The sequence below is a fragment of the Ammospiza nelsoni genome, chromosome 27 (assembly GCF_027579445.1).
Source record: "Ammospiza nelsoni isolate bAmmNel1 chromosome 27, bAmmNel1.pri, whole genome shotgun sequence".
Classification (NCBI taxonomy): Eukaryota; Metazoa; Chordata; class Aves; order Passeriformes; family Passerellidae; genus Ammospiza; species Ammospiza nelsoni.
The window spans coordinates 6,266,274-6,293,788 of record NC_080659.1 but is presented as its reverse complement, the minus strand read 5'-3'; the positions used below and the strand labels follow the sequence as shown (position 1 = coordinate 6,293,788).

At 50.1% G+C, this 27,515-nt stretch overlaps 1 protein-coding gene and 1 long non-coding RNA gene across 6 annotated transcripts; one reads left to right on the top strand and one right to left on the bottom strand.

The window, feature by feature from the left end:
- Window positions 1-440: 440 nt before the first annotated feature.
- On the bottom strand, window positions 441-20,301 carry UPF1 (UPF1 RNA helicase and ATPase). 2 transcript variants are annotated; one of them, XM_059489472.1, is made up of 24 exons: window positions 20,028-20,301; window positions 14,528-14,670; window positions 13,927-14,016; window positions 13,428-13,595; window positions 12,482-12,662; window positions 11,877-12,038; window positions 11,216-11,300; window positions 10,972-11,070; window positions 10,663-10,780; window positions 9,729-9,888; window positions 9,493-9,611; window positions 9,095-9,259; window positions 8,800-8,914; window positions 8,545-8,688; window positions 7,657-7,870; window positions 7,018-7,135; window positions 5,893-6,049; window positions 4,807-4,949; window positions 3,925-4,099; window positions 3,214-3,295; window positions 2,247-2,408; window positions 1,948-2,165; window positions 1,499-1,621; window positions 441-1,261 (listed from the first exon to the last, which is right to left on the bottom strand). In XM_059489472.1, exons 1-23 carry the CDS (start codon window positions 20,250-20,252, stop codon window positions 1,502-1,504), a joined length of 3,363 nt encoding a protein of 1,120 aa, XP_059345455.1. In that variant the 5' UTR covers window positions 20,253-20,301; the 3' UTR covers window positions 441-1,261; window positions 1,499-1,501. The 2 variants fall into 2 exon arrangements, with proteins under 2 accessions (XP_059345455.1, XP_059345456.1); XM_059489473.1 differs by having other exon boundaries at window positions 10,663-10,771; window positions 20,028-20,300.
- Window positions 19,985-27,440, top strand: LOC132084418 (uncharacterized). 4 transcript variants are annotated; one of them, XR_009420067.1, is made up of 4 exons: window positions 19,985-20,211; window positions 21,766-23,072; window positions 23,937-24,072; window positions 26,244-27,440. It is a non-coding gene; the product is annotated as an uncharacterized LOC132084418 (long non-coding RNA). The 4 variants fall into 4 exon arrangements; XR_009420066.1 differs by having other exon boundaries at window positions 21,766-23,163; XR_009420068.1 differs by lacking the exon at window positions 26,244-27,440 and adding an exon at window positions 25,037-25,214.
- Window positions 27,441-27,515: the final 75 nt, after the last annotated feature.

Genomic DNA, 27,515 nt, shown 5'->3' with positions numbered 1-27,515 from the left:
CAAAGCCTGACCCATTCTCCCAAACTAAACCCAGCTCTGTCTCTCAGAGGCCACCACCTTCCACCACCTGCCTGCTTTGTCCGTTTGTCCGTCCTGCTCCTGCAATGGCGTGGAGCCTTCCCTTCCATCCAAAATAATCCCCAATTTCCACCGGTCCTCCCCAGGGCTGCGGGGACCAAAGCAGGCCTGGCTGCACCTTCCCTCCAGGGCCGAAGGGCACAGGAACCCGTCCCCTTTCAAGCATAAAGTTCATCTTACAGAAAGGCTGTTTTTCACAGAGTAGAGTCCAGACAGTTGCCAATTAAAGCATACAGAAAACACTTTGAAACCCTCCTGCTCGAGCACGCAGGCTCCTCTCGCTCTAAACCTATCCCATGTAGGAAGAAGAGGCTGATTGCTGCAACTTGAAATCACACTGAAAGTTCTCAAGGATGGTGCTCTAATTTTTGTTTGAAACGGTTTTTTTTTGTTTTGTTTTTTTTTTTTTTTAAAGTTTTTTTTTTGTAATATAAGCTTCTCAGAACAAGGATCTAAATCTCCCAGGTCCACCACTAAGAATTCAGAGACAAAACTTCTTAAAAAATTCAGTGCTCTTTTTGAAAGAATCTCTTTAAAACCACCTCGTTCAGAATGTGGGCGACACGATGACAACAAATTTCAGAGCCAGTGTTGGACAACAAAACCTGCACCTCAGAGTTGAGCAGCAGCTGATTTCTGCTTGGCTGGCTCTCACCCAGGCAGGGACTTTCTCTCTCCTTTTTTCTCCCCCCCTTTCTCTCAGACACTCTGCTTCTAAAATGTAAACAGTTCCTGCTAAAATGTTTTCAGTACCCTCGCAAAACGAGCCCAACTCTGAGATGAGGGTTTTCCTCTCCCCATCTGCTCTGAAAGGTTAATAATGCCCTGCTCGCCAAGAGAAGTATGGAATGAAGTGAAACCTGCTTTGTTAAGGCCCTTCTCCGGAGCTGGGGGGACTCAGCTGAGCACTCTGCTGGGTGAGTTCCTTCCTCAGGGCTCTCTCTCCTCTCTCAGGCTCCGTGGCTCAGTGAGCTCCAGCAGTGGCTCTCTCCTCTCTCGCGCGCTCCTCTCTCTTCTCTCTCTCCTCTCCGTTGGTTGGTTTCTTTCTCCTGTTGCTCTCACACAGTGGTGCTTCAGTTTTAGCAGTGGAAAACAGGTATCCATTTTATTTTATTTTTTTTATTACCCAGAATAAAATGCTGATGAACTAAGCTCCACACAAGCTTAGCTCTTCTTCCTCAACCTGGGGGCACAAGGAGAGCTCAGTTAGGGGAGCCCTGCTCACCCAGCCAGGCTTAAACCAGGGAGGGGACAGCTTAAACCAGGAGGAGGGGATAGTTAAATAAGGGAGGGGACAGTTATGATCAAGGAAGGGACAGTATAAATTAGAGGAGGGAACAGTTTAAATCAAGGGGAGGAGACAGTTTAAATCAGGGCATGGGGACAGTTTGGCTCAGGGGAGGGGCACAAGGGTGCTTACACTCTAATACTGTGACAGTCCCGTCACTCCACCATGTTGATAAGCTCGTTCCCCCTGGTAAGTTGAGTCCTGTGACAGCGCCACGTCAATCTGGGATTTAAACTCATCACCAAGGTAACTGTCCTGCAAGGGGAGAGGTGAGGGAAGCCTCAGCATCAGTGTCCAGCTCAAGTGCAAGGCAGAACCAGGTTAACCATATAGCTGAGAGCATTTGCGTGTTTTAAATCTGCTTTTTTTGGTGCAGAATTTCCCTAAATTGAGGGGTTTCTGAGCTGTTTGTCAGCTGAGGCAACATTTCCCTTCCATGCCCCCATCAGTGCAGTGCAAACGCTGCAGCTGAGCCACTGAGAGCAGTTTCAGTTTCGTTTCCCTCAGCAGGGAGGAGGTGCAGGCACGGATCACCAACACAAACCCCAGGCAAAGCTCCTGATATCCCAAACTCCACTCACCTGGGATAATTCCGGCTGGGAGAGCCCAGGCTGGCTCATCTGAGAGGGCTGGCTCATGGAGATGTAGCCCTGGGTCAGGGGGCCCTGCGAGAAGGGCTGGGACACCACGTCCTGGCTGGCCTGGCTGTTGGGCAGGTTGGACTGGCTGGCGCCAGGGATCCCAAAGCGATTTTTCTGCCGCCCGCCACGGCCCGTCTTCCCTTTGGGAGCCCCACGGCCTGCAACAGAGCCCCGGGAGCAGTGAGAGCCTGACAGGCACGGCCTGACCCCCCGGTGCCCCCAGGCTGGTGTGCCCTCACCTGCAGCGGGGCCGTTGGCCTGGCCGAAGTAGCCCGGGGGCGGCATGGGGGGCATGACGAGGTTGAAGGGGATGGGAATGTTCATGGCAGTGACGTGGCTGGGGCCAGCACTGATCATCCCAATCTGGTCGTGGGTCTGGAAGTACATGTTGGATGGACGCCCTGGGGAGAGAGAGCACAGGAGGGGCTGCAGGGATTGCTCCAGGAGGCAGCAGCATCTCAGCCTCGCTGCCGATTCCACACCAGGACATTCCATAAATCCACCTAACACAGGCTCATCCACAGCTCCTCCTCCTCACAGCACCACCTGAGATCCCTGAAATGCTGCTCACTCTCCTTTTCCCCTCAGTTTGCACCCGCTCTGCAATTGTCAGGCTGATTCTATTTACAGAGAGCCAAATCCAGGCTCAAGACTTTCAGCTCTCAAATTCATCCCAAATATTGTCAGTTGTTAAATTAAATCTCAAACATTTCAGCCCTCAAATTCATCCTAAGCATTTTCAGTCCTTAAATTCATCCTGAGCATTTTCAGTCCTTAAATTTGTTCCATTTTCAGCCCTCAAACTCATCCCAAAGATTTCAGCCTCAAACTCATCCCAAACGTTTTCAGCCTCAAATTCATCCCAGACACTTCAGTCTCCAATTTACCCCAAATACTTCAGCCTCAACTTCATCCCAAACATTTTCAGTCCTTAAATTCAATCCATTTTCAGCCCTTAAACTCATCCCAAACATTTTCAGCCCTCAAATTTGTCCCAAACATTTTCAGCCTTCAAATTCCATCACTTCCAGTTCTCAAATTCCATTTCTGTAGTTTGAAGTTCAAACCTTTACAAATTCAAAATCTGCACAAGTTTAAAAGCTCTTAAGAAGTTTCAAAGTTTGAAGTGTGTAAGATGTGACCCCTCAGTGGCTGGTTAGGGGAAAAATAAACCTTTAAAAAGTGAATTTTGGGGATTTCCTTTACCTTGGCTGCTGCGGTCGTAGACAGAGCCGGGGATGATGGCCTCGCGTGCATCATACATGGCAGTGGTCATGAAACGGGCACCCTGCAGGGATTTTGGCAATTAGCATCCATCCTCATTCTTTCCCCACTAGAAAACCTTGCACTGCAACCTCAGTGGAAGCTATTTTGGGTAAAAATCCATAAAACTCCCCAGATCGCGCAAATGTTGTGGAAATTAATTCTAACACATAGAAAACCTTTAATTATTATTTCAGCCACATCCTGAACACCCAAAGTAAGATTTTCCAGCAGCCTGTCCCAAGCTGTGAGACATTTGATGAGTTTTCAGTCTATTCTGAGGCCCTGGCAATTCCCTTGCTCCATTCACTGTCCTCTGGTGGCTGCCAAGCTCCCCCAGTAGTAATTTGTATAACACTTGCAGCTTGAGGGTTAAAAGTGAGTTTTCCCTTTCTACACAAACCAGTTCCTTAATTTCATTTCATTCACCTCAAGACGTACCCCCAATAAAATCCTGCAATTAAAGAGAAATGATGAAGCTTGCTCAGCCCAGGGACAGCAGCAGCTGCTTCCCCTGCAGTCACGCTGCACCAAAAGGCAGCAAAAATGGAAACCCGTGGGGGTGTGAGGCTGTGTGGGTGCCTCATCCCGCCCATTCAGGATTAATTAAGGCGTCAGGGCTAATTGGCTGCTGTCAGGAGCAGGGTCACTCACAGGGTTGATGGTGTTGACGAGCTTGCGGGGTTTGCTGAACTGCATCAGGCTCTCCCTCAGGTTGTTCAGGGGCCCCTCCACCAGCACCTTCTGCTCCTTGTAGTAATTCAGGAGGTGATTCCAGAGGGGCTGCTTGGACAGGGCCTTGGGGTTGCCCACAATGATCACCCCGTACCTGTGCACACAGAGGAACCACGATTCACTGGGGGATTTGTTACAAGGATGTTGAACAGAGCAGCCCCTGGGTTCTCCTCTCTGGGAGCTGCAGGAGGAGCCTGGTGCAGCTGGAACTGCTCACAGCAGCCATTCCAGATGTGGCTCAACACCTGGGAGGAGGCTGCAGTTCCTGCAGCAGCACAGAGTTCCTCCTTCAGGCTCACTCTGTGTCCCACCAAACCCCCAGGGCACGATTTGGGGCTTGGGAACAGCAGGGAAGCCAAGCAGCACCATGCTGGGCTCCACCTCAGCCTCTCTGCAATCAGAAGCATCAAAAAAACCCAAATGGGCACAAAATGGCTGTGGAAGTGATAAAGCAGCAGATGAAAGGAAGGGATCTGTGCTGGAAATGGGAAGGACTTCCCCAACGTACTGATGCCAGATGGTGGCAGGGGCTGAGATGAGAGATAAAAATGGCACAGAATGGTTTGGGTTGGAGGGACCTTAAAGCTCCTCCATGCCACCCCTGCCATGGCAGGGACCCCTTCCAGCTGCTCCAGCCGGGCCTTGGGCACTGCCAGGGACCCAGGGGCAGCCAGAGCTGCTCTGGGAACTGCACCCCAACCCCTCCCCACCCTCAGAGGGAAGAATTCCTTCCCCAGTCCCCCCAAGGAAGGCACTCCCTGTGTCCTGTCCCTGCACCCCTCCATGCCCGGTTTGCCCCACCTGGCTCTGGTCAGGGCCACGTTCAGCCTCCGGGGGTCGTTGAGGAAGCCGATGCCCTGGTGCTCGTTGGCCCTCACACAGGACAGGATGATGAAATCCTTCTCCCTGCCCTGGAAGGCATCCACACTGGCAATTTCCACTTCCTGCAACACAGGAAAACACCTCAGGCACGGAAGCAAAACAGCTCTGCCACCAGCAGGCACTGCCAAAGGGCTTGGCCAGCACTGAGCCCTCCATCAGCTGAGAAAAATGTTGTTTTTGGAGGGAGGAGTGATTTGGTAATTCCTCTGGGCACTGAGCAGCTGCCCCAGAGGGGAACAGGGACTCTCAGTTCAGGAGAAATTCCTTTCATGTTCAGCTTTATGGTCCTCCTGTTTCCCAAAACTGTGCGAAGCAGCTCTTTGCTTGAGGATGTTGCCAAAAAGCTCTGACTGTTCCAAAATGTTGGAGGATGAAACATCCAAATTAGCTCTGAGAAACCTCAGTGAGAGGGACACATCATTCCTGGCACAGGGAAAAATATTTCCACCAAGTTTCCCTGCAGTGAAAACACTGCTCAAGTTCTCAATCTTGCAAAACAAGATCATATTGAACACAAAATTGTCCTGTTTGTAGCAGCTCATTTTTCTGTTTGGTGGAGGAGTTCCACTGCTGGCAGGATGTGTTCCCAAGCACATAAATCGTGTGGCCAGCAGGATTTATGTGCTTGGTTTCCTGCACGTCCCTTGGCACCGAGGGCTGATGAAGGCACCAGGTTTTCCACAGTGACCTCTCCCTTCTGTGTCTCACAGGATTTGTTACAACCTCTTTCCACAGAGATTTCAGCAGGCTTTCCTCCTTCCCCTGTTCCCATGGGTACCTCCTAACTCCTCTCCTTGATTTTAACCAAAACCAACTCAAAAACTCGATCAATATTAACCAAAACCAACTCAAAACCTCAAAAAATTGATCGATATTAACCAAAAGCAACTCAAAAATCGATCGGTATTAACCAAAACCAACGCAGAAATCCCAAAGGCTGAGCCTGAAGATGGAATAAAAATGAAAACCATTGAGGATTTCCTTTTGGGCTGTGTGCAGCAGTACCTGGTAGAGCTTGGTGTGCAGGGAGCCACTGAACTGCATGTACTGCACCAGGTAGGAGCGCTGGCCCTCGTAGGGGGTGATGATGCCGATCTGGTCGGGCTTGGCCCCAGCCTTGAGCAGCTTGGTGGTGATCTTCTCCACGTTGGCAGCCTCGGTCCTGCAGGGGCACAGCAGGACAAGGAGGGTCAGGCCAGCAGGGCTCAGGTTTTAGCAAGTTAATGGGGTTTAAAAGGCTCCCACGTGAGGGTGCTTCAATGGAAAGATCAATTCTGCTCAAGCACTGCAATTAATTCAGCTCCAGCTCCTCACTCTGGACATGCACAGAGGAATTTGGGCCAAAACCAACATCCCAAAGGCCTCAGAACCACAGACTTCACCTCCCCCTCCTCAGCACTGCACAACAAACAGCAAAACCTCCTGAACTCCAAATGGGATTTCTTGCTGCAGTTAAATGTACACAAGGAACTTTTACAATCACCATCATTCCAAACATCCCCCAGATCCTTCAGCTGCTTTATCTTAAAGCTTTAAATATAGAATGTTTTGAATGTCAATGCCCCCTATCAGCCAGGCATTGTGCTGTTTGTTTGTGCACAATCTGCTCCACTGTATCCAGTCTTGCACATGCAGCTCAGGAAACAGACTGAGATTAAAAATATCTCACTGATATTTTGTTCACAACTTGGGCTGGTTTTCCTGCCAGGCACGTGAACAACCATGACCCAAGAGGAGCAGATTTTACATTTATTTGTTGAAATTGAAGGTTGAATATGCAGAAAAAAGGGATAGGATAAAAAAAAAAGTGCATTTCCATCCCTTTTGAAGTAAATCTGAGATTCAGGATTCTGCTTGAGGAGTTACAGGAATTCAAAATGTGACTTGATCAGCAATTCCTGCTGGCCCAAATTCACCCACATCAGGCACTTGATCATGGCCTGCTCCTTCTCTACCCAGTGAGGTGAGGCGGTGCATTTTCCTCCTGGTTTGCTGTGAGAGGAGCCCAGGGAAAAGCAGCTGGGGCTGCAAGCCCTGAGGGAGGCTTTTATTACACCACAAGTGAGGATTGATCCACGAGGAGCCACCAGCCCTGCCCTGCACGCGGCCAGGGCAGACCCCAGAGCTCACCTGTTCAGGTAAGAGGTGCCTGAGCTGGCAATCTCCTCCTGGCCCTGGGTCACGTAGAAGAACATGGGCTTGTCAGGCTGGGGCCACTGGAAATCAAAGCCTTTCTTCACCCTGTCAGCTGAGGAGCACAGCAACAGGGGCAGAACAAATCAGCAACACCACTCGTCAATTTCCATATCAAAGAGCCTCAAAATGAAGCGTGATGCAAATTTTTTTATTAAAAAACCAAACCCAGATGAGAGAATGCCTGCTTTGATCCCTGCTCAAGATTTGCAGCTCTCCCCAAAGGCTCAGAAACCTTTAGTGTCACTCTCTTTTCAGATATCATTTTCATATAAAATCATATTCACTCTCCAGATTGTTCCAACAGCACCAACACCTTCCAGGCCATGGAAACTGAAACTAGCAGGGCTGAGCCCAAATGAACAGGGCTGAGCCCAAGTGAACAGGGCTATCACAAAATGAACAGGACTAACCCCAAATGAACAGGGCTGATCCCAAGTGAACTCAGCCGGGTTTCTGTGATGAAAAGGGAAACACTTGGCATGCCTACACCGGCACTGTGGCTGCTCAGTGCTGCTCCCTGCTGTGTCCCCACAGTCCATTGCTGCTGCGGAGGCTGCCCCAGAGCCCCCTTACCTGCAGTGACCCCGTTCTGCAGCGAGCCCTCGTAGAAGATGTTGGAGGGGAAGGCGCTGAGCGCGGGGTGCATGCGGTACTGCACCTGCAGCCGGATGGGCCGGATGCCCAGCACCACCAGCCTCTCAAACAGCGACTGCGACAGCCCAGCCTTGGCTGCCTTCTTGCACATCACCACAGGGCCCAGCTGGCAGTGGTCACCCACCAGGATCAGCTGTGGGGAGGTTGGGGAGAGCTCAGTTTGGTGCCTGGAGGTTGTTTGGAATAACAGAAATATCCTACAAAAATGGGGGATCATAATTTGGGATGGGAGGATCTTAAATCCCACCCCGTGCCACCCCTGGGGCACTTCCCACCATCCCAGGTGGCTCCAGCCTGGCCTTGGGCACTCCCAGGGACGAGGCAGCCACAGCCTCTCTGGGAATTCCATCCCAGCCCCTCCCCTCCCTCACAGAAACTATTTCCCCTAAATATAAAACCCAAACCCACTCTCTGTCAGTTTAAACCATTCCCTGACATATTAGGAATTAATCATTCCAACTTGTGATAGGCTAAAGCTCTCCCCAAAGGCTCAGAAACCTTTAGTGTCACTGTCTTCTCAGATGATCATTTTAATATAAAGACCTTGGTAACTCTCCAGATTGTTCCAACAGCATCATGACCCTCCAGGCCATGGAAACAGAAACTAGCAGGGCTGACCCTAAATGAAGAGGGCTAACACTAAGTGAACAGGGCTAACCCCAAAATGAAGAGGGCTGAGCCCGAATGAAGTCAGGTAAGTTTATGTTCTAGAAAATGAAGAATGTTGTGTGCCTGCACTGGAAGGTGGCTGCTCAGTGCTGGTCCTGCTGTGCTCCCAAACCCTTTTCAGGGACCCCAGGGCTCTACCTGCTTTGCCCCCAGCACCACGGGCACCATGCACTCGGGCTCGGTGGCCTGCGTGCTCTCGTCGATGAGGATGGAGCGGAACTGCATCTTGGCCAGCCGGGGGTCCCCAGCTCCCACACACGTGCAGCAGATCACGTCGGCGTTCTGGGCAGCAGGGAGCACGGTTAGCACGGGATGGGGGCACGGGGATGGGGGCAGCATGGATTTGGAGGGAACAGTCCCAGGGATTTTTGGGGATCAGCCCCAGGCCCTCACCATGAGCAGCTCCCGCTCCGCCGTGCGTTTCAGCGCCCGGTAACGCTTCTCATCAGCAGAGGAAAGTTCTCCAGTCTCATCCTTGAGCTGCTGCAGCTTCTGAAGCTCTGGCATGCTGAAAAAAAACCCAGGAATTTTGCTTTACAGCCCAAACAACTCTGTAGGATTGCAGTGCAAGTGATTTTTAACTAAAGTAAAATAAACCCATTAAGCAAACAGCAGTACTGCAGCGACAGCACCCGTCAGCTGTGCCCAACACAAACACCAAAACCAGAGGTCTTTCCTCATTGCTCACCTGTCCATGTTCCTGATCTGGTTGTGCAGGGCCAGGAAGGACACGGGGGAGTCGATGGCCTCGCGGCTCTTGGCACACAGACGAACCACCTTGAGGCCAGTCTGGTGGATCTTCTCTGTCAGCTGATCCACAGCGATGTTGCTGGGGGCACACACCAGCACAGGCCTGCCAAAATCAGCCAACAACCTCAATAAACTGGAATTTCTTTCCACCAGACTTGCAATAAAATATAAGTAGTTACACATCAATAAATATGCAGGGGAAGGGTATTATGTGCAATGAGCCCAAGTCTCCCCAGACAGTACAGTTCAATGACACAAATTATTTTTGTTTTTTAATCAAGGTGATTCTTTGCATGACTCAAGCTCATGCATAAGGGCTCAGAGAGCAGGTCTCACCCATTGCCCTGCCTGGCCAGGTGATACACGATGGTGGCTGATGTCACTGTTTTTCCAGTGCCAGGGGGACCCTGGATAAGGCTCAGAGGACGCTGCAGGACAGTCTTGACAGCATAAACCTAAAAAATAAAAAATATTTATTGTTATTTAACATTCCCAGCACAGGCTTTAAGATGTTTAACCTCTATTTATAAATCCTTTCTGTCATCCTGGGCACAGAGAGGAGATGAGGTTACCTGAGAGTGGTTGAGATCAGGGAGTCCCTGGGCTGTGAAGCGTTTTGGCAGCTGGCATTTGATGATGACATCTTCCACCTCATGGCCCAGCAGTTTGTGGTAAATGTACCCAGACACTGAGGTCTCATCCACTGCAAACGTTTTCAGAGCACTCTGCATCCTGAAATAAAGGAAAAGCAGGAAAATCATTCCTAAAGATCAGTGTGAAGCACCCTCAGGTGTCCTACAGCAGGTATCAGACACAAATGGCAAAGAGAACAATGGCCAACACTCATTAACAGAATTAAAATCACAGAAATTACACTCTGAGAACTCAGATTTTGCTTTTTCCCCATGTGAACATTACAAGGTATTCCCAGAAAATGTGGACAGGAACAGCAGCTTCGGTGACACAATCTGGGACAGTAATTTCAGGTGCAAGAACCTGTGACAGGAATTTAGGTGCAAGATTTGAAGTAAATTTGCAGCCATAATGAATAAAATAATAGGATCAGAGGAGATAATAGTAATAGGATCTATTACCAATAGGAAATTCTAATAATAGGATAAGAAGCCAACTCCTGGCTTACCAAACACAGACTTGGCTGAAGCCTGTGGGCTCCACAGCCAATTTTTGATATTTTAACAGTTTAAAGCAATTTCAGGAAGCTCAATTATAAACTTGTTTTTCTTCTTCTGTTTCAATTATTATTACACATAAGGTAAATTTCTCCCTTTGATGTCTTTGCAACAAACCCTTCAAAATGAGAACAACTGGCCATTTTGCGCATTAATTCCATTTCTGAACCAGGCACCAGGTGCTCACCACACACTGGGATCTCTGGTGGCTGCTGCCAAACCAACACAAACTCTTTGGTTGGAAAACGCTCAGTGAAGGCAAAGAACAGAAGTGTACAGCGAGTGCCTGCCCAGCTGTGAGGTGCAGCCTCCATACCTGTCAAAGGAAGTGGATTTCCACACAAAATCCACCTGGAAGTTGTGGGTGACCTCCACGGGAGCTCCCACGCTGCTCCTCAGCTCGATGGCGATCTCATCACCATAATCTGTAGAACCTCGTTAAGTAGTAATTTCGAGCAAAATTTTGAATTTTATTCTCCCCAATTTTGGTGATTTTCTCCAGCAGTTCCCTCCCCCACCCACCCCAAATTTTAAATTAGCAGAAATTACTTTTGGAGATAATGAATGGCTTGTTACTGACTCCAGCTTTGGGCAGCCCTGCTGAGGCTCCCCAAGTAAAGGATACTGTCAGGAACTTTGATCACGTGCCCAATTCCTTTCCAGAGGGGGGCCAGGTCTCCCTTGTACCTCAGGCAGATCTCATCTCCCTGCATGAGGCGCATGTCTACAAAGGAAAAGGGGAAAAAAGCTCTGAGCAACCACAAAACCCTTCCAGAGCCTCCCCAGGCCAGCCTCAGAGTGCTCTGAACTCTGCTTTTATTCAGAAGGTACAAAAACCCCTGACAAAGAGACAGCCCAGGTGTCCTCACCTGAATCAGTCTTTGGCAAAGTGAAATAAGCAATTCTCTTCTTGTTCAAGCCCAGGTCCCACCTGACTGTGATGTTATCTTGGGTCTGAGGGTAAAGAAAAGAGCAGCTTTTATTTTCCTGAAGAATTGTTTGCCAACCACCACAGTCCTGTGCTTCAGAACAGTGCAGAAATGACAACACTTTCTGTTCCCATGTCACCAAAATCTGTGTTCATTCCTGTGCTGAGTTCACAGCACCTGCAGAGGTGAATTCTGTTCTGAGAGCTAATGATGAGAAACAAAGTCCTGCTCACCAGCTGTGGAATTCTCCCCCTCTTCAAACACCCAGGAAATGTTTCCAGGAGCTCTCAGAACTCCCACTGCCCTGGCAGGGACCTGCAGCTTCTGAGGGGAACAAACAGCTGCACTTCTGGGACACAAGGTGGTGTTTGGGAAGGAAAACTTGAGCACAGCAAAGGTGACAAGTTCCCAAATGTTTCAAGCTCTTAAAACCCCTCAGTGTGAGGGTTTTCCTCTCCTCTCCCTGCTCTCACAGCACCATCACTGCTACACCACAGCAATTCCAACATTTATTTATTTATTGCACTCAGGGTGCTGTGATTCCGTGTTTGACCCCAGCACTGTCAGGAGTCCCTCAAAAGGAAAATCTCACATATTTTACCTGAGATTCCTTGAGTTTCTTGTCATAATCTGCCTCAAGCTTGACCAGAGGACCAAATATATTTTGGTATTGATAAGCATCTTCATATCTAAGCAGGACATGCTGGGGTTCCTCATCAACACCAGGTTTTTCCAAGTCCTCGAGGGTTGCAGATGGATTTTCCTGGAAATAAAAGCAGAGATGTTTTGTTTCACACTGTGAAGTATAAAATTGACAGCAGGACTGCTAAAATTGTGTTTTACTAATACTGGGAGTGATATCAAGTTGGAACCACCCTTAAAGCTACACCAGGGCATTACAAATCGTATTAAACCCAGTTAAAATTTTAAAGGATGCACAAAAAACCTCTCAAAAACCCCATAACTGAATGAGCAACATTTCCCTGCACCACTTAAAGCAGAACTATTTGGAAGTCTTGATATGAGCAAGGAAAGTTGGTTTTCAGCTTGGTGAAGCTTTCAACAATTCCCTGAACACTCTGAGTGCTGTGGCACTGCAGGATTTAAACCTTGGGGGATTTCTGCCTTCCAGAGCTCCTAGAACTCTTGTCCTCCCTTGAAAACCCCAGAACTGGTGAAACCAACCCCTCAAAGGCCAGGCTGTACCTTCCACAGCTCCTCCAGCTTGTTGATCTGCTGGGCCGTGATCTGGCGGGCGCGGAGCTGCTCCTGCTCCGAGGGGATCTTCACCAGCCACGAGAGGAAGCAGCGGTCCTGGATCAGGGGCTGCCACTGGGAGCTGTCCCAGTTGATGTCCTTCAAGCTGCTCTGGCTGGCACAGGGCTGCCTGCAGGACCAAGCACAGCCAGCAGTTGTGACTTCACACCAGTCTGCTGTGGAGGGTGAAAGCTGGGCTGGTGTGCCCCTGAAACTGCTCAAAAACCAGGGAAAACCCAAGCAAAACAACCCCAGGCTGCTGGGAAAATCCATTTCTCAGTTCTTCTTTCAGTATTGTGAGAAGTGTTGCTTGGGTGTTTCCAGGACTGACAATGCATTTGAAATATTAAATGTGACACCTTTGGAGGTGGTTATACTCCATGAGGACTGTGCACACACAGACCAGAAAAAGAGCTTATTTCCCAAACAGAACTTCCTCCACAGAAATACAATTTCTACCAGCAACCACACAGTGACAGCACCCAATTAAAACACTCACAATTATAAATTTTTAGTTATGACTTAGCCTGTCAGAACAATTTCTGATTTACTGTGGCCTCAAATGAGCAGAGAGAAAAACACCCTGAGTGAGAGTCACTGTTCCATGCTCCAGAGTCACTTCCTGAATGGAGCTGTGCCTCTTCCAAAGCTCAAAACAGAGGGAAAACCACCTTCCTTCCATTAAGGAATGCAGAATTTAGGAAAAAAAATACTACAGCACTAAGATGTTTGCCCAACACAACAGAACTCCCTTTGCTGCATTATCCACCTGCGCCCCTGAACTCTGTGCGACCACCTGAAGGGAAAAGGGTGGCAAACCAGAATATAAAATATATTTTGGGCCAAAATGCAAGCAAGGGCTGCTGTTTATAAAGGCAGCAGAGGCCTGTCTGACCTGCAGAGCAGAACCACCACGGAGTCAGCCTTGGCTGGGATGAAGCCCAGCAGGAAGACGTTGCGGCAGCCGCAGTTGTAGCACTCCAGGACCGTCTCTCCCAGGGGCCCGTCCTTGTGCAGCGTCACCTCCTTGCACTTGGCTCTCACCAGGTGGTTCACAATGTGGCTGCAGGCAAACAGCACGGGTCACAGCTCAGATTACAGCTCAATTTACAGCACTTTCACACCAGAAACACCTCTGTTAGCAATTAGTAACACACTGATAAATCTATTTATTGTGGCACGCATTGGGAGGATGTGGCTCCTTCCATCCATGCATGCAAGGAACATTGCTCAGAGCATGGGAGCTCTGAGAGTGAAAGAAATGGGTACAAAGTTGTGGCTGGCTCTCTCCATCCATGCAGGGAACATTGCTCAGTGCATGGATGCTCTGACAGTGAAAAGATGAGGAAATGGGTACAGAGCTGACTTTTCTGTTTCATGGTTCCATCCCTTACCTGCCAGAGGTGTTCCCACGGCCGTTGCAGAACCATTTCTTGCTGGTGTTGCAGTAAACCACACAGGCAGGGTCGTGGATCCCACAGTAGCTGCAATTGCAAAGGGAAAGGCAGTGAGTGAGTGGTTATTGCTGAGAGGAAAATCCAAATCCAAGCTCTAGCTGGATTTACAGGGCACAGAAATAAGGGGAATGGAAACTGGGGAACATCAGTGCTGGGAGAAGCACCAAACAGGAGCCAAATTCCTGTTGTGAGTCACAAATATTTTAATATTTAATTAATAATTTAATATTAAATATTCTCAATATTTAATATTCCCATCACTGGGGTGGCTGAGCCTGGGATTTATCCCCCAGAGAGCTCTGAGCTGGCCAGAAGTGGACGTGGCAGCTCCAAATCTGTTCAGGAGCCCCAGGAGCAGCACAGTTTTGGGGAGCTGTTCCCAAACCTGTTCAGGAGCCCCAGGAGCACACAGGGAGCTGTTCCCAAACCTGTTCAGGAGCAGCACAGTTCAGGGAGCTGCTCCCAAACCTGTTGAGGAGCAGCACAGTTCTGGGAGCTGCTCCCCATCCCCTGTCCCTGGGCCCTCTGGCAGCCCCACCTGCAGGCGTGCACAGGCAGGTCCTTGGTGTAGTAGGTGTCCTCCTCATCCTCCTCGAAGTTGAGCTCTGCCAGGAGCTGGCTGGTCTTGGCCACGTTCTCATCCACAGCTCCATTCTGCAGGATCCCATCAGGGCCATTCACCTGGATTGGGGTGCACACCCAAATGAACCCCAAATCTCGTGTGGCACTGAAAACCCCCCACAGAAAACACTGCCAAGAGCACTAAATGCACACCATTACACAGGGATCCCCATTACCAGCATTTGCTCCTGTTTTCCAGGATTATTTCGCTCCAGCTGATAAACTGGGATACAGTTTCCAGGAGGAGATTGCTTTCCTGCAGATTGTATTTTTCCATACAATCCCACAGTCAATACCTGCTCCATCACCTCCTGTTTCACAGGATTATTTGAACTCCAACTGATAAGCACGAAAACAGGGAGATTGCTTTTCTGCAGTTGCATTTTTCCACAGCCTTACATAACAAAATTCCATTTCACCAATTCCAGCAGCTGTTTTCTCACCTTTCTTTTTATCCCAGGGATCCACCTGGGAACAGGAATTTCCCCCACCTATTCCTGTACCCACCATGGGCTGCCAGAATCACAGAACTCTGCAACATTTGATGCTGTCTCAGCAACTTTCCACCCCCAGCCTTTCTCCTGACCAAACTCACTCCATTTTTGGGCACTTTTAGCACCAGGAGGTGTGGATGTCACACTGGGATTTTGGCATGGCCACTGCAGCTGCTGCCCCTTGGTGTCCTGGGTTAATTTCTCCAGCCCTGAGAGGCTTTAGCACCTCAATACTGAGTTGGGAAAGACCCCAACATTTGGTTTATTCTCTGCCTTCTTTAGCCAAGATCCCAGCAAAAGCTGAACAGGGATAAGTTTACCTTAATCCATGTTAATTTTGAGTGGGAAATGTGGGAAAGGGGCCACCAAAGTGACTGGGATATTCATAGCACAGCTGAGCGGAGGGCTGGGGTCATTTCCCTATCAAAGGGATAATTAGTAACCCCAATGTTTGTAAAGTTAAGATTGATTTATAAATTCTAACCAGCCAAATAGGACAAAAATCACTCAAGGCCTTTGTCTCTGAATACGATATTTGAACAACTTGGATTTAATGCAATTTCTCTGGGAGGTGCAACTTAATTCTGACAGAAAGCTGAGAACACAAAACCTTTTGTAAAAGACATCAAAAAATAAATTTAAAAGTTGCCCTCTTCAAGCTGTAATGAAGCAAACTCAGCTTATTCCTCATTTAGAGAGATCCACATTAAAAATTTAACAGCCAATTGCAAGAGTTAAAGTCCAAAGCCAACTTCCCACTTGCCCTGAGCCATCAGGGCCTGCCCTCAAAGCCACCAGCCCTGCAAATGAAATGAGGAGCATTTAAATAAAATAAAATAAATAAATAAATGGGCTGCCTTTTATTGGTGTTATCTCCAAGCTCTGCCTTTTAATAGGAACAATCAGCCCAAAGGAACTGAAAGTGCAAAAGGGAAGATGGAAAAAGGAATCAAACCCCACAATCCCATGAGTGGGGTGAGGGCAAATCCCACCAGCTCGGTGTGGAACAGACTCTGCACAGGTGTCAGCACATAAATGCACACTTCAAATCTCCATTTCTTCCAATCTCCACCTCAAATCTCCATTTCCAACTGATAGAGCCATTCCTGAGGAGATAAACAAGGCCAGATCTGGCCCAGGTGGGATTCAAAGCCTGGAGTTGATCTGAACTCCTTCCCAGCACTCCCAGGCATTCCTATTTTAAGATTGGTTGATTTTAATACATTTTTGGGTGCTCATACAAACCTGCCTTTGTGTTTTTAAAAAAGCAGCAAGGTTTGGGCTCCGTTTGGGGTTTTCTGAGGCAGAAAAGGCAGCAGTGCCAAGGGCAGGAGGCAGCAGTGATGTCACCTGCGCTGTGCAGAGCAGCCCCAGCCCTTGGCAGGCCGTGCACGAGGAAGTGGTTGCTGCGCACCCTGGCGTGATGCCAGCCCTGCACTGAACCTGGCACGGGCAGGGCTGGTGCCAGGGGGCACTGCTCTGCTTCAGAGAGTGTTGGCTGCAGCTCCTGGCACGGCCAGTTTGGCAGCTCCGGGCTGAACACTGAGGTGCCACAGAGCTGCTCCCAAAAACTGCTGGGGCTGCTCCTGTGCTGGCCCCAAAACCTTCCTGGGACACAAAGCAGGCCAGGACAGAGCTGAGGGACAGACACCAGCAGGGGACAGGGAGCTGGGGCTGCTCCATCCCTGGGAACGTCCCTGGAGGGGGTCTGGAGCAGCCTGGCACAGTGGAAGGCGTTTCTGTCTCCGGGACTATCAGGATTTAGGTTTTCCACCCCAAATCAGGCCGGGATTGTGGGATCCTGCTGCCTGTGGGTCCCCAGGTGGGTACACCTGCTGCTCCTCAGCCAGCTCTGCTTTCAGGTGCTGCATCCAAGCTGCAACCAGAGCCGCACCTGAACTCCAGCAGGATTAGTGCTAGCACAGCCCCACAGCGAGGCTTTGGCACCACCCTGCTGCTGGATTCTCCCCACAGGCCAGGGAACCCCCAAACCCCCATTCTGCGCCGGCTGGCAAAGGCAGCTCTGCCGTTTGTGCCTGCCCTGTCCCAGCGAGGGCCATTCCCTTTCCCTTTCCCAGGAGGAAGTTGGGAAAGCCTCGCCCCGGGAGGGACCCGAGCAGAGGACGGGTCTGGCCCGCACAAACCAGCCTTTGTTAGGGCTGCAGCCCGAACCCAGCCTGCCCGGGCCCGGCGCTCACCCACACCGAGGGAGGGGCAACTGCAGAGAACCCGGGGGGCTCTGGGCTGGGGAGGGACCCTAACGCCCAGCCAGGGGCGCCCCAATGACCCCGGGGTGCTGCCTGGACACTGCAGGGATCCCGGGATGGTTCGGGGTTCCAGGGGCGCCCCAATGACCCCGGGGTGCTGCTTGGGCACTGCAGGGACCCCGGGATGGTTCGGGGTTCCAGGGGCGCCCCAATGACCCCGGGGTGCTGCCTGGACACTGCAGGGATCCCAGGATGGTTCGGGGTTCCAGGGGCACCCCCATGATCCCGGGGTGCTGCCTGGACACTGCAGGGACCCCGGGATGGTTTGGGGTTCCAGGGGCACCTTCCCCAATCCCGGGGTGCTGCTTGGACACTGCAGGAATCCAGGGGAGGTTTGGGGTGGGAATGGACCCTACGGCACCCACCGTGATCCCGGGGTGCTCCTTGGGCACTGCAGGGACCCCGGGATGGTTCGGGGTTCCAGGGGTACCCCCATGACCCCGGGGTGCTCCTTGGGCACTGCAGGGATCCAGGGGCAGCCACAGCTGCTCTGAGGGGATGTGGTGGCACAATAATTGAAAATCCTGCTCTGAGGATTTTAAATTCCTCCTAAAACGCTTCAGAAAATCAATTCTTATGTTTGCTTATTCTAGGAAACAATGGAAATAGAGTATCCTATAGAAAATGTTTGTGCTCTATTCCTACTTTTCGCTATCGACCATTAATCAATTGTAACGCTATTAAACTATTAATGAAATATATTGGGGAAACACATTCTTTTAAACTAAATACATCAAATTTTCCTACAACATGAGGTGCCCTGCATTGCTCAACTCATCTTTTTAAAAAGACCCCAGAAACAGCAGAGCAGAAGTTTCCACCCCCAATATTCCTCAGCTCTAAGTAATTTTTTTTATTTAATTAGCTTTAATTATAATCACAGGGCTAATATTTCATTATGCAAATCCAGATCAATTGGAGAAGTCATTATTTGAGATGCCAAAAAGAACGACAAACTTCAATTATCTGGTGAGGGCAGCAAAAATTTTGCCCAGAACCTTTTAAAAACCCCAGATGTTGTGATTTTATCAGCCCTGAGCCCTTGAGAGGGGCAGGTCTGAGCAGATCCTGGGCTTTGTTTTACTTCACTCCACCTCTCAGAGTCCCTCCCCAAAAATGACATTTCTGACATCAAAATGAGCTCCAGGACGACCACAAAAGTTTGCAGAAACTCAAAACCACCCTGATTTTTTTAAAAAATCAACATAAAATCCCTTTCTTTTAGCCAGGAGACAAAGCCAGTACTGAAGGTGCTCTCCAGAGCTTTTATTTTTTTTTACTTTGACTTCAAAGGTTTTCAAACATGTTTAGACAAAAAAAAAGGCCAATTAATAATCCTCTTGTCTGGACTTTCAGCTTATGAGGCTGATTTTGGGGTGGTTTTTCTTCTCCTTGGCCACAAATTCCCTACTGGGAGCTCTGGAGTGATCACAGCCCATTAAAGGTTTAAAATTACATGTGATTAAAATTCCCTTTTAATGTACAGTCACAGAGATTTTACTGCTGGTAGAAAATAATTCTGATCTCAGTGGCCAAACTGGATCAATTCTACCAAATCTAAAAGCTGCAAATGAACAGAAAACAACCCAAAACTCTGAGCTCTGCCTCACCACCACAGCGACCTGAGCACATCCCAGCTGTCACCGAGCACTTTCAGGCATAAAAATTGATTTAATTTGTGCTGGGATAGCCCCCAGGACAGGGGAAATCCTCCCTGGGCGCTGCCCTGCACACCTGTGGAGCTGCTGCGCTCCCCTCAGACCCAGCTGGGGCTGCTTTTGCAAATAAAAGCACCAAAAGCAGCCCCAGGATGGTTGGTTTGGGGATAAAAACTCACCCAGAGCTCTCAGCTCCTGTCTGAACTCATCCCTCAACACGTGGGTGATGCACAGGCATTTCATGGTTAAAAATGGGATTCCTGTGAGGAGCCTGAGTATTCCACGATCTTCAAACCGGACAAAAGCGTGGCTTTTTTAAAAATACGGGAGAGTTCTTTGGTGTTTTTGTTGTTTACTACGGGCACACTGAGATTGTTATCTCCATTTCCAGCACTTCTTGGGAGCTGTAATCCTAATTCCTCCCCTGCCTACGAGCTGTGAATTGCTAAATAAACACAATTTCATTTTCTTTTAGGTACCAGCCATCAGTTGTAATAATAAAAAACCCCAAAACTAAAAGTTGTTTTTGAGCCACGAGGAAGCAGAGCTCAGAACTTGTCTCGGGCCTGGCCCTGCCTCACAACCCCCAAACAAACCAGCCCAACAACCGTGCGGCAAAGAAAGTGGAAACTGAAATAAAAAACCAACATTCACAGTAACAACAAGAAGAAATTAACGCGTATTTTAGAGAGGGGAAGTAAAAAACCGAATTTCCTCAGCGCCCAACTTCCGATGAGCAAACACCCCCCAACCCCGCGTTTGTTTGAAGGAGAAAGGACCCGAAGTGACACCCGGCCCCGGTGGCTTTTCCTCCCCCTATCGCAACCACACAACTATCGCGACCGGGCCAGCCGGCCCGAGTTTCCGCCCCGAACAACCCGCTCGGGTTCCGCCTCCGGGCCCCTCCACACGCGGCCCCCGCTGCCCGGCGGGCCCGAGCGCCCAACCCCGCCCGCCCCTTCCGGACCCCGCTCCGCCGCCCCCGGCCGGGCCCTCACCTGCGCTTCCAGCGGGCCCGGAGCTCCCTGCCCCGCGCCCGGGGGCCCCTGGCCCTGGGCCGGCCCTGCCTGGCCGGGCCCGGGCGGGGTCTGGGTCTGGCTGGGGAGGGTGAAGTCGGTGAACTCGAACTCGGAGCCCTGCGTGTCGGCGCCCAGCAGCTCGGCCTCCTCGGTGTCCAGGAAGGTGAGGGTCTGCGAGCTGGGGCCGTACGCCTCCACGCTCATGGCGGCGGCGTTTCCTCAGGCCGGGAGCCTTCGTTTCCCACCCCCCCCCCAGCCCGGGCCTCCCCCTCAGCGAGCCCGGGCGGCCGCGCTACGCGAGCGGCGGGATCCGCCGCGCGCACCAGGCCGCGCGCCCCCCCCACACACAAAAACGAACCCGCCGCCGCCGCGCTCGGGCCGCTCCGCCGGGCGGCTCCGGAGCCAACGGGCGGGAGAAGGGAGAGGAGCGGGGCCGCGTCCGTGTGTCCGGCCCGGTCCGAGCGTCCGTCCGGCCGCGGCCGCCGCGCGCCAGGCCCGTGAGCGGTGACGCGGAGCGCGCGCGCGCGGGAGGGGACGGGGGGTACAGGGGGGTGACGCACACGTAGCACGTACGGGGGGGGGGGGGGGGGGGGGGGGGCACGGCGTGGCCGCCAGGGGGCGCGCTGCCCTCATGGGGCGGGGCTTGGCTCTGAGTGATGGGTGCGGCGGCCAATGGGTTGTTGAAAAGGTGAGGGGGCGGGAGTGCGCGCCCCGCCCGCCCAGCGCACGCGGAAGGAAGGGGCGGGGTTTGGTTCTGAGTGATGGATGTGGCGGCCAATGGGCCATCGAGATAATGTGAAAGAGGGGGGCTGGGGCGTGTCCAGAGCCTCCTGGAGGAGGGCTGCCCTCCCACACACACACGGGGAGGGGCGGGTTTGAGGCTGAGTGACAGGCTTAGCAGCCAATGAGAGCGAGAGGGCGGGAGTGCGCGCTCCACCCACTATCGCCCACGTTGTCGGGCGGGGCTTATCTCTGAGTGACTGCCCTGGTAACCAATGGGTGCTTGAGATTAGGTGTGGGCTGTTCCTGGTTCTGAGTGACGGCTGTGGCAGCCAATGGGACACCGAGATGAGGGGCAGGGGCTGTGGGGGCTGAGGTGGTGGAGAGGTCACTGAGGGGGGTGTGGTGGCAGTGGGCACTTGTGAGGGTCTGAGGTGGTGGACAGGTCACTCTGAGGGGATGCGGTCCTGGACAGGTCACTCTGAGGTAGCCCTGGACACTCCTGAGGGGCCGAGGTCCTGGACAGGTCACTGTGAGGGGATGTGGTGGCACTGGACACTCCTGAGGGGAAGGGCTGAGGTGTTGACCCCGTGGTGACCGTGGGGTCACTGTGCCTACCATGATCTGCCAGCTCGGCCTGTTCCCTTGGAACTGAACCCCTGTTGGGGTGAAGTGGGAATTAAGGATGGGGAATTTTAGGAATTCCTGCTCCAGCTGTAATTCCTGTCACACCTGCAATAGCCCTGAGTGAAAGCTGAGCTGATCTGGGCCTGCTGGACTGGGGATTCTCTGAGGTCAGTGAGGGGACCACCACACTTCTGCCTTTAAATACAAAAAACTCATTCTGTTCGATCAGCACACAATAAATCCCTTTTAAGAGAAATCTGTGTGTTGGGAAAGGCTGGATATTCAGTCCCTCTTCCCTTCCACGTTGAGATGCAAATATATATTTTCTCTTATAAATAACTTGGATTTTATATCGCTGCTTTTGGTGTAGGATAAAGCCCGGCCTGAATCAACGTGTTCCAGATCTGCAGCTGCTGGGCTGAAAAGATGGAGACTGGAAAACATCCCTGTCCTGGGAATATTGTGCAGCAAAAGGAGGGGGAAAAACAAATCCAGAGAATCCACTTCTGCAGAGAGACTGAATTAATCTTGTTTTTGAGTAGAATAAACTGTTCAGACCAAAGAGAACGGGGAGAAAGCGTGAAATAACATTTGAGGATGAAAGTGGAACCAGAGTGGGGTGGAATAAAAAAAAACCAGCACAAAGCCAGGTGGCTGCTCGCTACAAACACTTTTATTTATTAATAAACACAACACACTCCCGACATTTGGCTGCTTGACAGAATCCTCAAAAGTCTTGGCAAGGGATCAAAGCTGTGCCGGGTTCCTGTCCCTGCCCAGGAGTAACGTGCGAGCTGGAAATGTCCCTGCCTGCCAGCACAGGGGATGTGTGGATGTGTCCCCTCAGGGTGCGCTGGGGACACTCTGCTGCTGCTGTCTGAGGTGCTGAAGCTGCACGGCCTGCCTGAGCTGGGAACCCAAACTGGTTTGAACTGGGACATGGGATTCCCGTTACACCAGCCCAGAGCACAGACATGTGAATTGCGGGATAACTTTGCTCCATTGCAGCGCTGCAAGCTCAGGGGGCACTTGGAAGCCTTTCAGGATAGAACGGATGCCCAGGCAGGCTGCAGAGCTCCCAGGCTGTGATTTTGGGGCGATTCGTGCAGGTTTTGTCCCTCAGATCCGGGCTGCTGCACAGGAGACAGAGGCTGTGACTCGCCGGGCCTGTGTGCTGAGCAGCCGGTGTGGAATTTAAACAGGCAAAACCGGGCACAGTTCCCTTCACACCGCGCTGAGCTCCCCGTGTCCCTGCAGACCAGCAGCTGGCATTCACCAGAAGAGCAGGAACTCGGGTGAATTAGTATTTAAAGTGTGTTTTGTGTGAGCGGTGCCGAAGCCCAGCAGCCGGAGGGAAGTGCCGGTGCTGCGAGGGAGGAGAGGCCTTTCCCGGGGCTCACTGGGACCCCGGAGCAGCCTGGCAGCCGCATCCTCCTCCTCCTGCGTTGGGGCAGGGACGGCGTTGTGGAGAGAGTCCCTGTAAGATCTATGTGTTAGATAAGTGGGTCCCAGCTATTCTAAATGAGCTACAGCTGCAAAGTCCTTAGTTGGGCAGCAGCTGTAGCTTGTGAAGGCAACTGGGATAAAAGGGGTGGGCCGAGAGCCCAGGATGAGCCCTGTGGAAGCCATGAGGAACTGTGCTGCGGAGAGGAGCTGCATAATAGGACCAGCAAGAAGGTATGGACTTTAAGATGGGACTCCAGAAATATGAAATACAGTAAGATGACGACGATACGGCATTGCTCTGCAGCACTCCCCAGCCATGCAGGTAAGGCTGCCGGCGTGAGGGGCACAGCCAAGGCAGCCAGGCTGGCTGAAATGGGGGAAAACGGGGGGAAAATGGGATATTCTTACCCTGGCGTGGATAAAAATGGCCTAGGGGGAGGTGAGGGTGGAGCAGGGCTCAGGTGGGCAGGGAAGCTCCCACCCAGGGCAATGAATGCACCCAGGGTGTTCGTTAGGGACTATAAATAATAAATGAAGCTAATTAATCACTTTATTTCCCCCCTGCTCTGGTCATATTTTTTTTTTATTTTGAAAATCACAGAATTCCAGGCTGGTTTGGGGTGGAAGGACCTTAAATCCCATCCATTCCCATGGCAGGGACACCTGCATTATCCCAGGTTGTTCCAACCCCATCCAGGCTGTCCTCGGGCACTTCCAGGGATGGGGAATCCACACCAATGTCTTCCAGTGCCTTTCATAATAAAGAATTCCATCCAAATTCTCCGTTTTCTTCATTTTCTGTCTCTGTTTATTGCCCTTTTCTTTCCTTTTCCCTTAAAACCAATCCGAAATGAAAATGCCTTAAAATTTTACTTATTTCACCTTTATTGCCTTTTTCTTTCCTTTTTCCTTAAAACTAAATGAAAATGCTTTAAAATTTTATTTATTTATGAATACCAATAAATGAAAGAACCAACCAAGTGGTATTCAATTTATTGAATACCAATAAATGAAAGAACAACAACGAAAAATGTTTTTAAACAGATTTTTTTTTTTTGTCTATATGCTGACAAAATTCCAATTTATTTTTTTAAGGGTTAAATCCATAGGGAAAAAATTGGGATTGAGTTTTTCCGGTGCAGCCGGGCCATTTCTCCTGAGCTGCCACGAGAGGGACACAGAAGGAAAGCAAAAGGAGCTGGGAAGGGAAGAATCCGAGGAGCAGCTCGAGGTAGGATCACAGCAGCCCATTTCCCTTTTGTTTGGCAATCACAGCATTCCTACAGCTCCCATAAAACCCTAAAAAAAAATCCATAAAATCCTAAATTCATCCCGTAAAATCCTAAAAAATCTTCACAGATAACGAGCTAAGAAATTTGAATAGTTAAAATGAGTTTTTTTTTTTCCCAGATTTTCCTCATTTCCCCTCAGCTTTTTCCCTTTAGAATGTCAGGACAGGGAGGGGTTGGGCTGGCTGGGATTTTGTTCCATCCTGAGCTCCTGGAGCAACAAATCCCCCAGGATTTTGTGGGTTTGGGCAGGTAATTCTGTTTATTCCCAGGGAATTTGCGTTTGGGGAGGTAATTCTGTTTATTCCCAGGGAATTTGTGTTTGGGGAGGTAATTCTGTTTATTCCCAGGGAATTTTCACTAATTACCAGCTGGTGATGCAAATGCCAGGAAATCCCAAATCCCATAAAATTCCTGCATGGAACAAAGGCCCCATGAAACCCCCTGAAGTAAATATTGAATATTTCGTGGGCTCTTGTGGAATTCAAATCCCAGGCCTGCAATGCCCTGGCTTGGAATTAATGCAAAGTGGATTTTTAGGGATCTGCAGTTGATTCATCCTTAATGTCAGCAAAGCCCTGGCTGGGATTGGGATGAAAATGCTGAGAAAAAGGAAAATGGGAGGGAAAAAATCCTTATTTTTAAAAAAATATAACTTTATGGGCTTCAGTCTTACTCTTCTGGGACAGCATTTTAATATCACATTGAAAGGCCCATTGAGTGCTGGGACACTGAGTGGTCATTTAATATATATATATTTATATAACTATTTTTATTTTATACTTATATAAAGTATTTATATATTTATAAATACTATTGTATTTATATATTTTTCTATTTTTGTATTTATATTTGATATTGTTGTGTATTCCTAATTGATATTTATTTTATCATTTCATATATTAGTGCAGGAAAAAAGCTTTTTATGGCAGAACTTGTGCCTGTTGTAGGTTCAGAACCACCGTGGGAGGGTAAAACTCACTAAGAAAAAACCAAGAGTTCCTAAACCCCAAGGAAGAGCTGCTGGAACTCCTGAATTTATTCAAGGAGAACTTTGGGAGGATCTGTTCCCCATTAAAGCTGCCTCTGGAAGGAGCAGAGTTGTTAAAAATCCTCAATTTCCAAAGCTCTGGGGGAAAAAAAAAATAAAATAATTTTAAAAAGGGATTTCTCCAGAGCAGATGTTGTTGGAGCTGAGTTTAAAAACAAAATGTGGAGCTGTTGATGGGCTCCAAAATGTCCCTGTTTGTTGGGATTGCTGGCAGCTTTCCTGGGCAGATGCAGGGGTTGTGGAGTAATGGAAAATGCAGATTTCCCACAGGGCTCTGGGGCTGCTGAGCCTCCCCAAACCAGGGGAAAATGGGAGATTTCCAGGTTATCCCATGGGAATTTGGGAGTGTGGGCAGGTTTGGATTTCTCCTCAGATTTTGTGCTAAAGCAGGTTTTCCATCCTGGGGCAAGGCAGAACACTCAGGGTTAAACCTGAGCTTGGGTTTGTATCTTCAATGAAAAAAAAAAAAATCCCTTCAAAATCAGGAATTTTGGAGTCCTACCCTGGCTTTTGGTGTAATGGAATAACATATTTACATTCTCTGCATAGAAAATAAATCCTCCCAAGGAAATCCTTCTTTCCTGCTGTGGAAAAATCTTAATTTGGCTCTTAATGATGAAATGATGCAAGGAATCAATAATTGGGGTTTGGCTGAGTGTCCCAACGTGTCCAAGCTGTGTTTGGCCACACCAGGACTTCAGGAGGGCTCCAAGACCGAACACCCTCGCCCAAAAATGGCCTGAAACAGGAAAATTTCATTTTCTGGCTTCCATCCCTGAAGAATTTTCCTTTTCAGTCCCTTTTGATGTTAAATTTGCCCAGCTTGGCCTTATCTTTACCTTGCAAATTCTCCAAGTCTGGAAAACAAGGAGTGTAAAGTCATTTATGCTTCCACAGCTATAGGAAAAACTGGTGACATTTCATCAAATTTAAAACAGAATGGAGGGAGCCCAGAAGTGTTGCAGCTGCTTTGCCATGGTGGAAGGCCCTGCACGGAGCTGTTTGTGGTGTCTGGGGATGGTCTGGGGAAGGACAAGGAACGTTTTAGTGTTTTCCTTGCAGGATTCTGTGGATTTCGGGAGGAAGGCGGCCAGGGCTGCCCTCAGGCCGTGAATGGTCCCAGTGTAGTTTTGTGAGGCCTTCCCAGAAGTGAGGAGCTCCTTGGAAACGAGCCCAGGAGCCATCAAACAGCCTGGGAGGAGACCAAGGGGGCTGCGGGCTCCCAGACTGTCCCACACCCCCAGAGGGAACGTTCCCACTGCAGCGTGGCCCCAGCGCCCTGGGGCAGAGAAAGCAGAGAAAACACAGAAAACAGAGAAAACAGAGGCACCCTTGAACTCAGCCTGTGCCCCTACGTGCTGGGAAGGCTTCCCTTATCCCCCAGTGTTCAGGGCTCTTCCAGCTGCTCCTTTCCCTTTTCCCCTCATCCTCCTGATGTTCAGGGCTCTTCCAGCTGCTCCTTTTCCTTTCCCCTTTTCCTCTCATCCCCCAATGTTCAGGGCTCGTCCAGCTGCTCCCTTTGCCAGGGATGATCCCTTTTCCCTTTTTTCCCTTTTTCCACGTGGGCAACGAGGCTGGTGAGGGACCCAAACCACCCTCACTGTGGGGAAACCATGCCCACACTGCATTGTGCTCTGGCACAAACACAGGCACAGCAAATGAGATCAGAATATTCTTGGGAGGAATTGTGCCTTGCTCTTCTCTGTGCAGAGCAACGTGGGGCTATTTCCTGACAGGCCAAGGCACCAAACACCCTCACTGTGGGTGAGCAATCCCCACACTGCACTCTGCTGTGGCACAAACACAGGCACAGAAAATGAGGTAAGAATGTTCTTGCCAAGATTTGTGCCTTGCTCTTCTCTGTCAAGAGAAATGTGGGGCTGCACACTTGGCCCTGACAGGCCGAGGAACCAAACCACCAACAGTCCCCACACTGCATTCTGCTGTGGCACAAACACAGGCACAGCAAATGATGAGAATTGTGTTTTTCCTTTCTCTGAGGTTCAGAGAATGTGGAACCCAGAAATATTCTTGGGAAGAGCTGTGCCCTGCTCCTCTCTGTGCAGAGCAGTGTGGCGGCACAGGCCGGGCTGCTTTTGCTAAAAACGGCACCGCTGGCCCTGATTTATGAGCAAACAGGAGTTTGCAAAGGCCTCGGGAGCCTGGCCCAGAAATCCATGAGCCTGATGTCATGTGGAGAGGGCCCAGAACACAGAATTATTTTTATGGAGTTGTTAGCAAGTGTTATTAAAAAATTGAAATGTTCGGTTGGAATTTATTTTCTTGGCAATAGGATGAGGACAGAGCAAAAGTCCTGGAATGGATGTGGACAAG

Bases quoted from the DNA above. Each gene is read 5' to 3' on its own strand.
- UPF1 (XM_059489472.1), bottom strand. From the start codon at position 20,252: ATGAGCGTGGAGGCGTACGGCCCCAGCTCGCAGACCCTCACCTTCCTG. The intron at 10,781-10,971 runs GTATCCTTTACT...CTACTTAACGAG, and splicing joins CGTGATCAAAGTTCCTGACA to GTTCTACAGATTATGGTGAT. The intron at 4,100-4,806 runs GTGGGGCAAACC...CTGTGTGCACAG, and splicing joins GTGGCCCTGACCAGAGCCAG to GTACGGGGTGATCATTGTGG.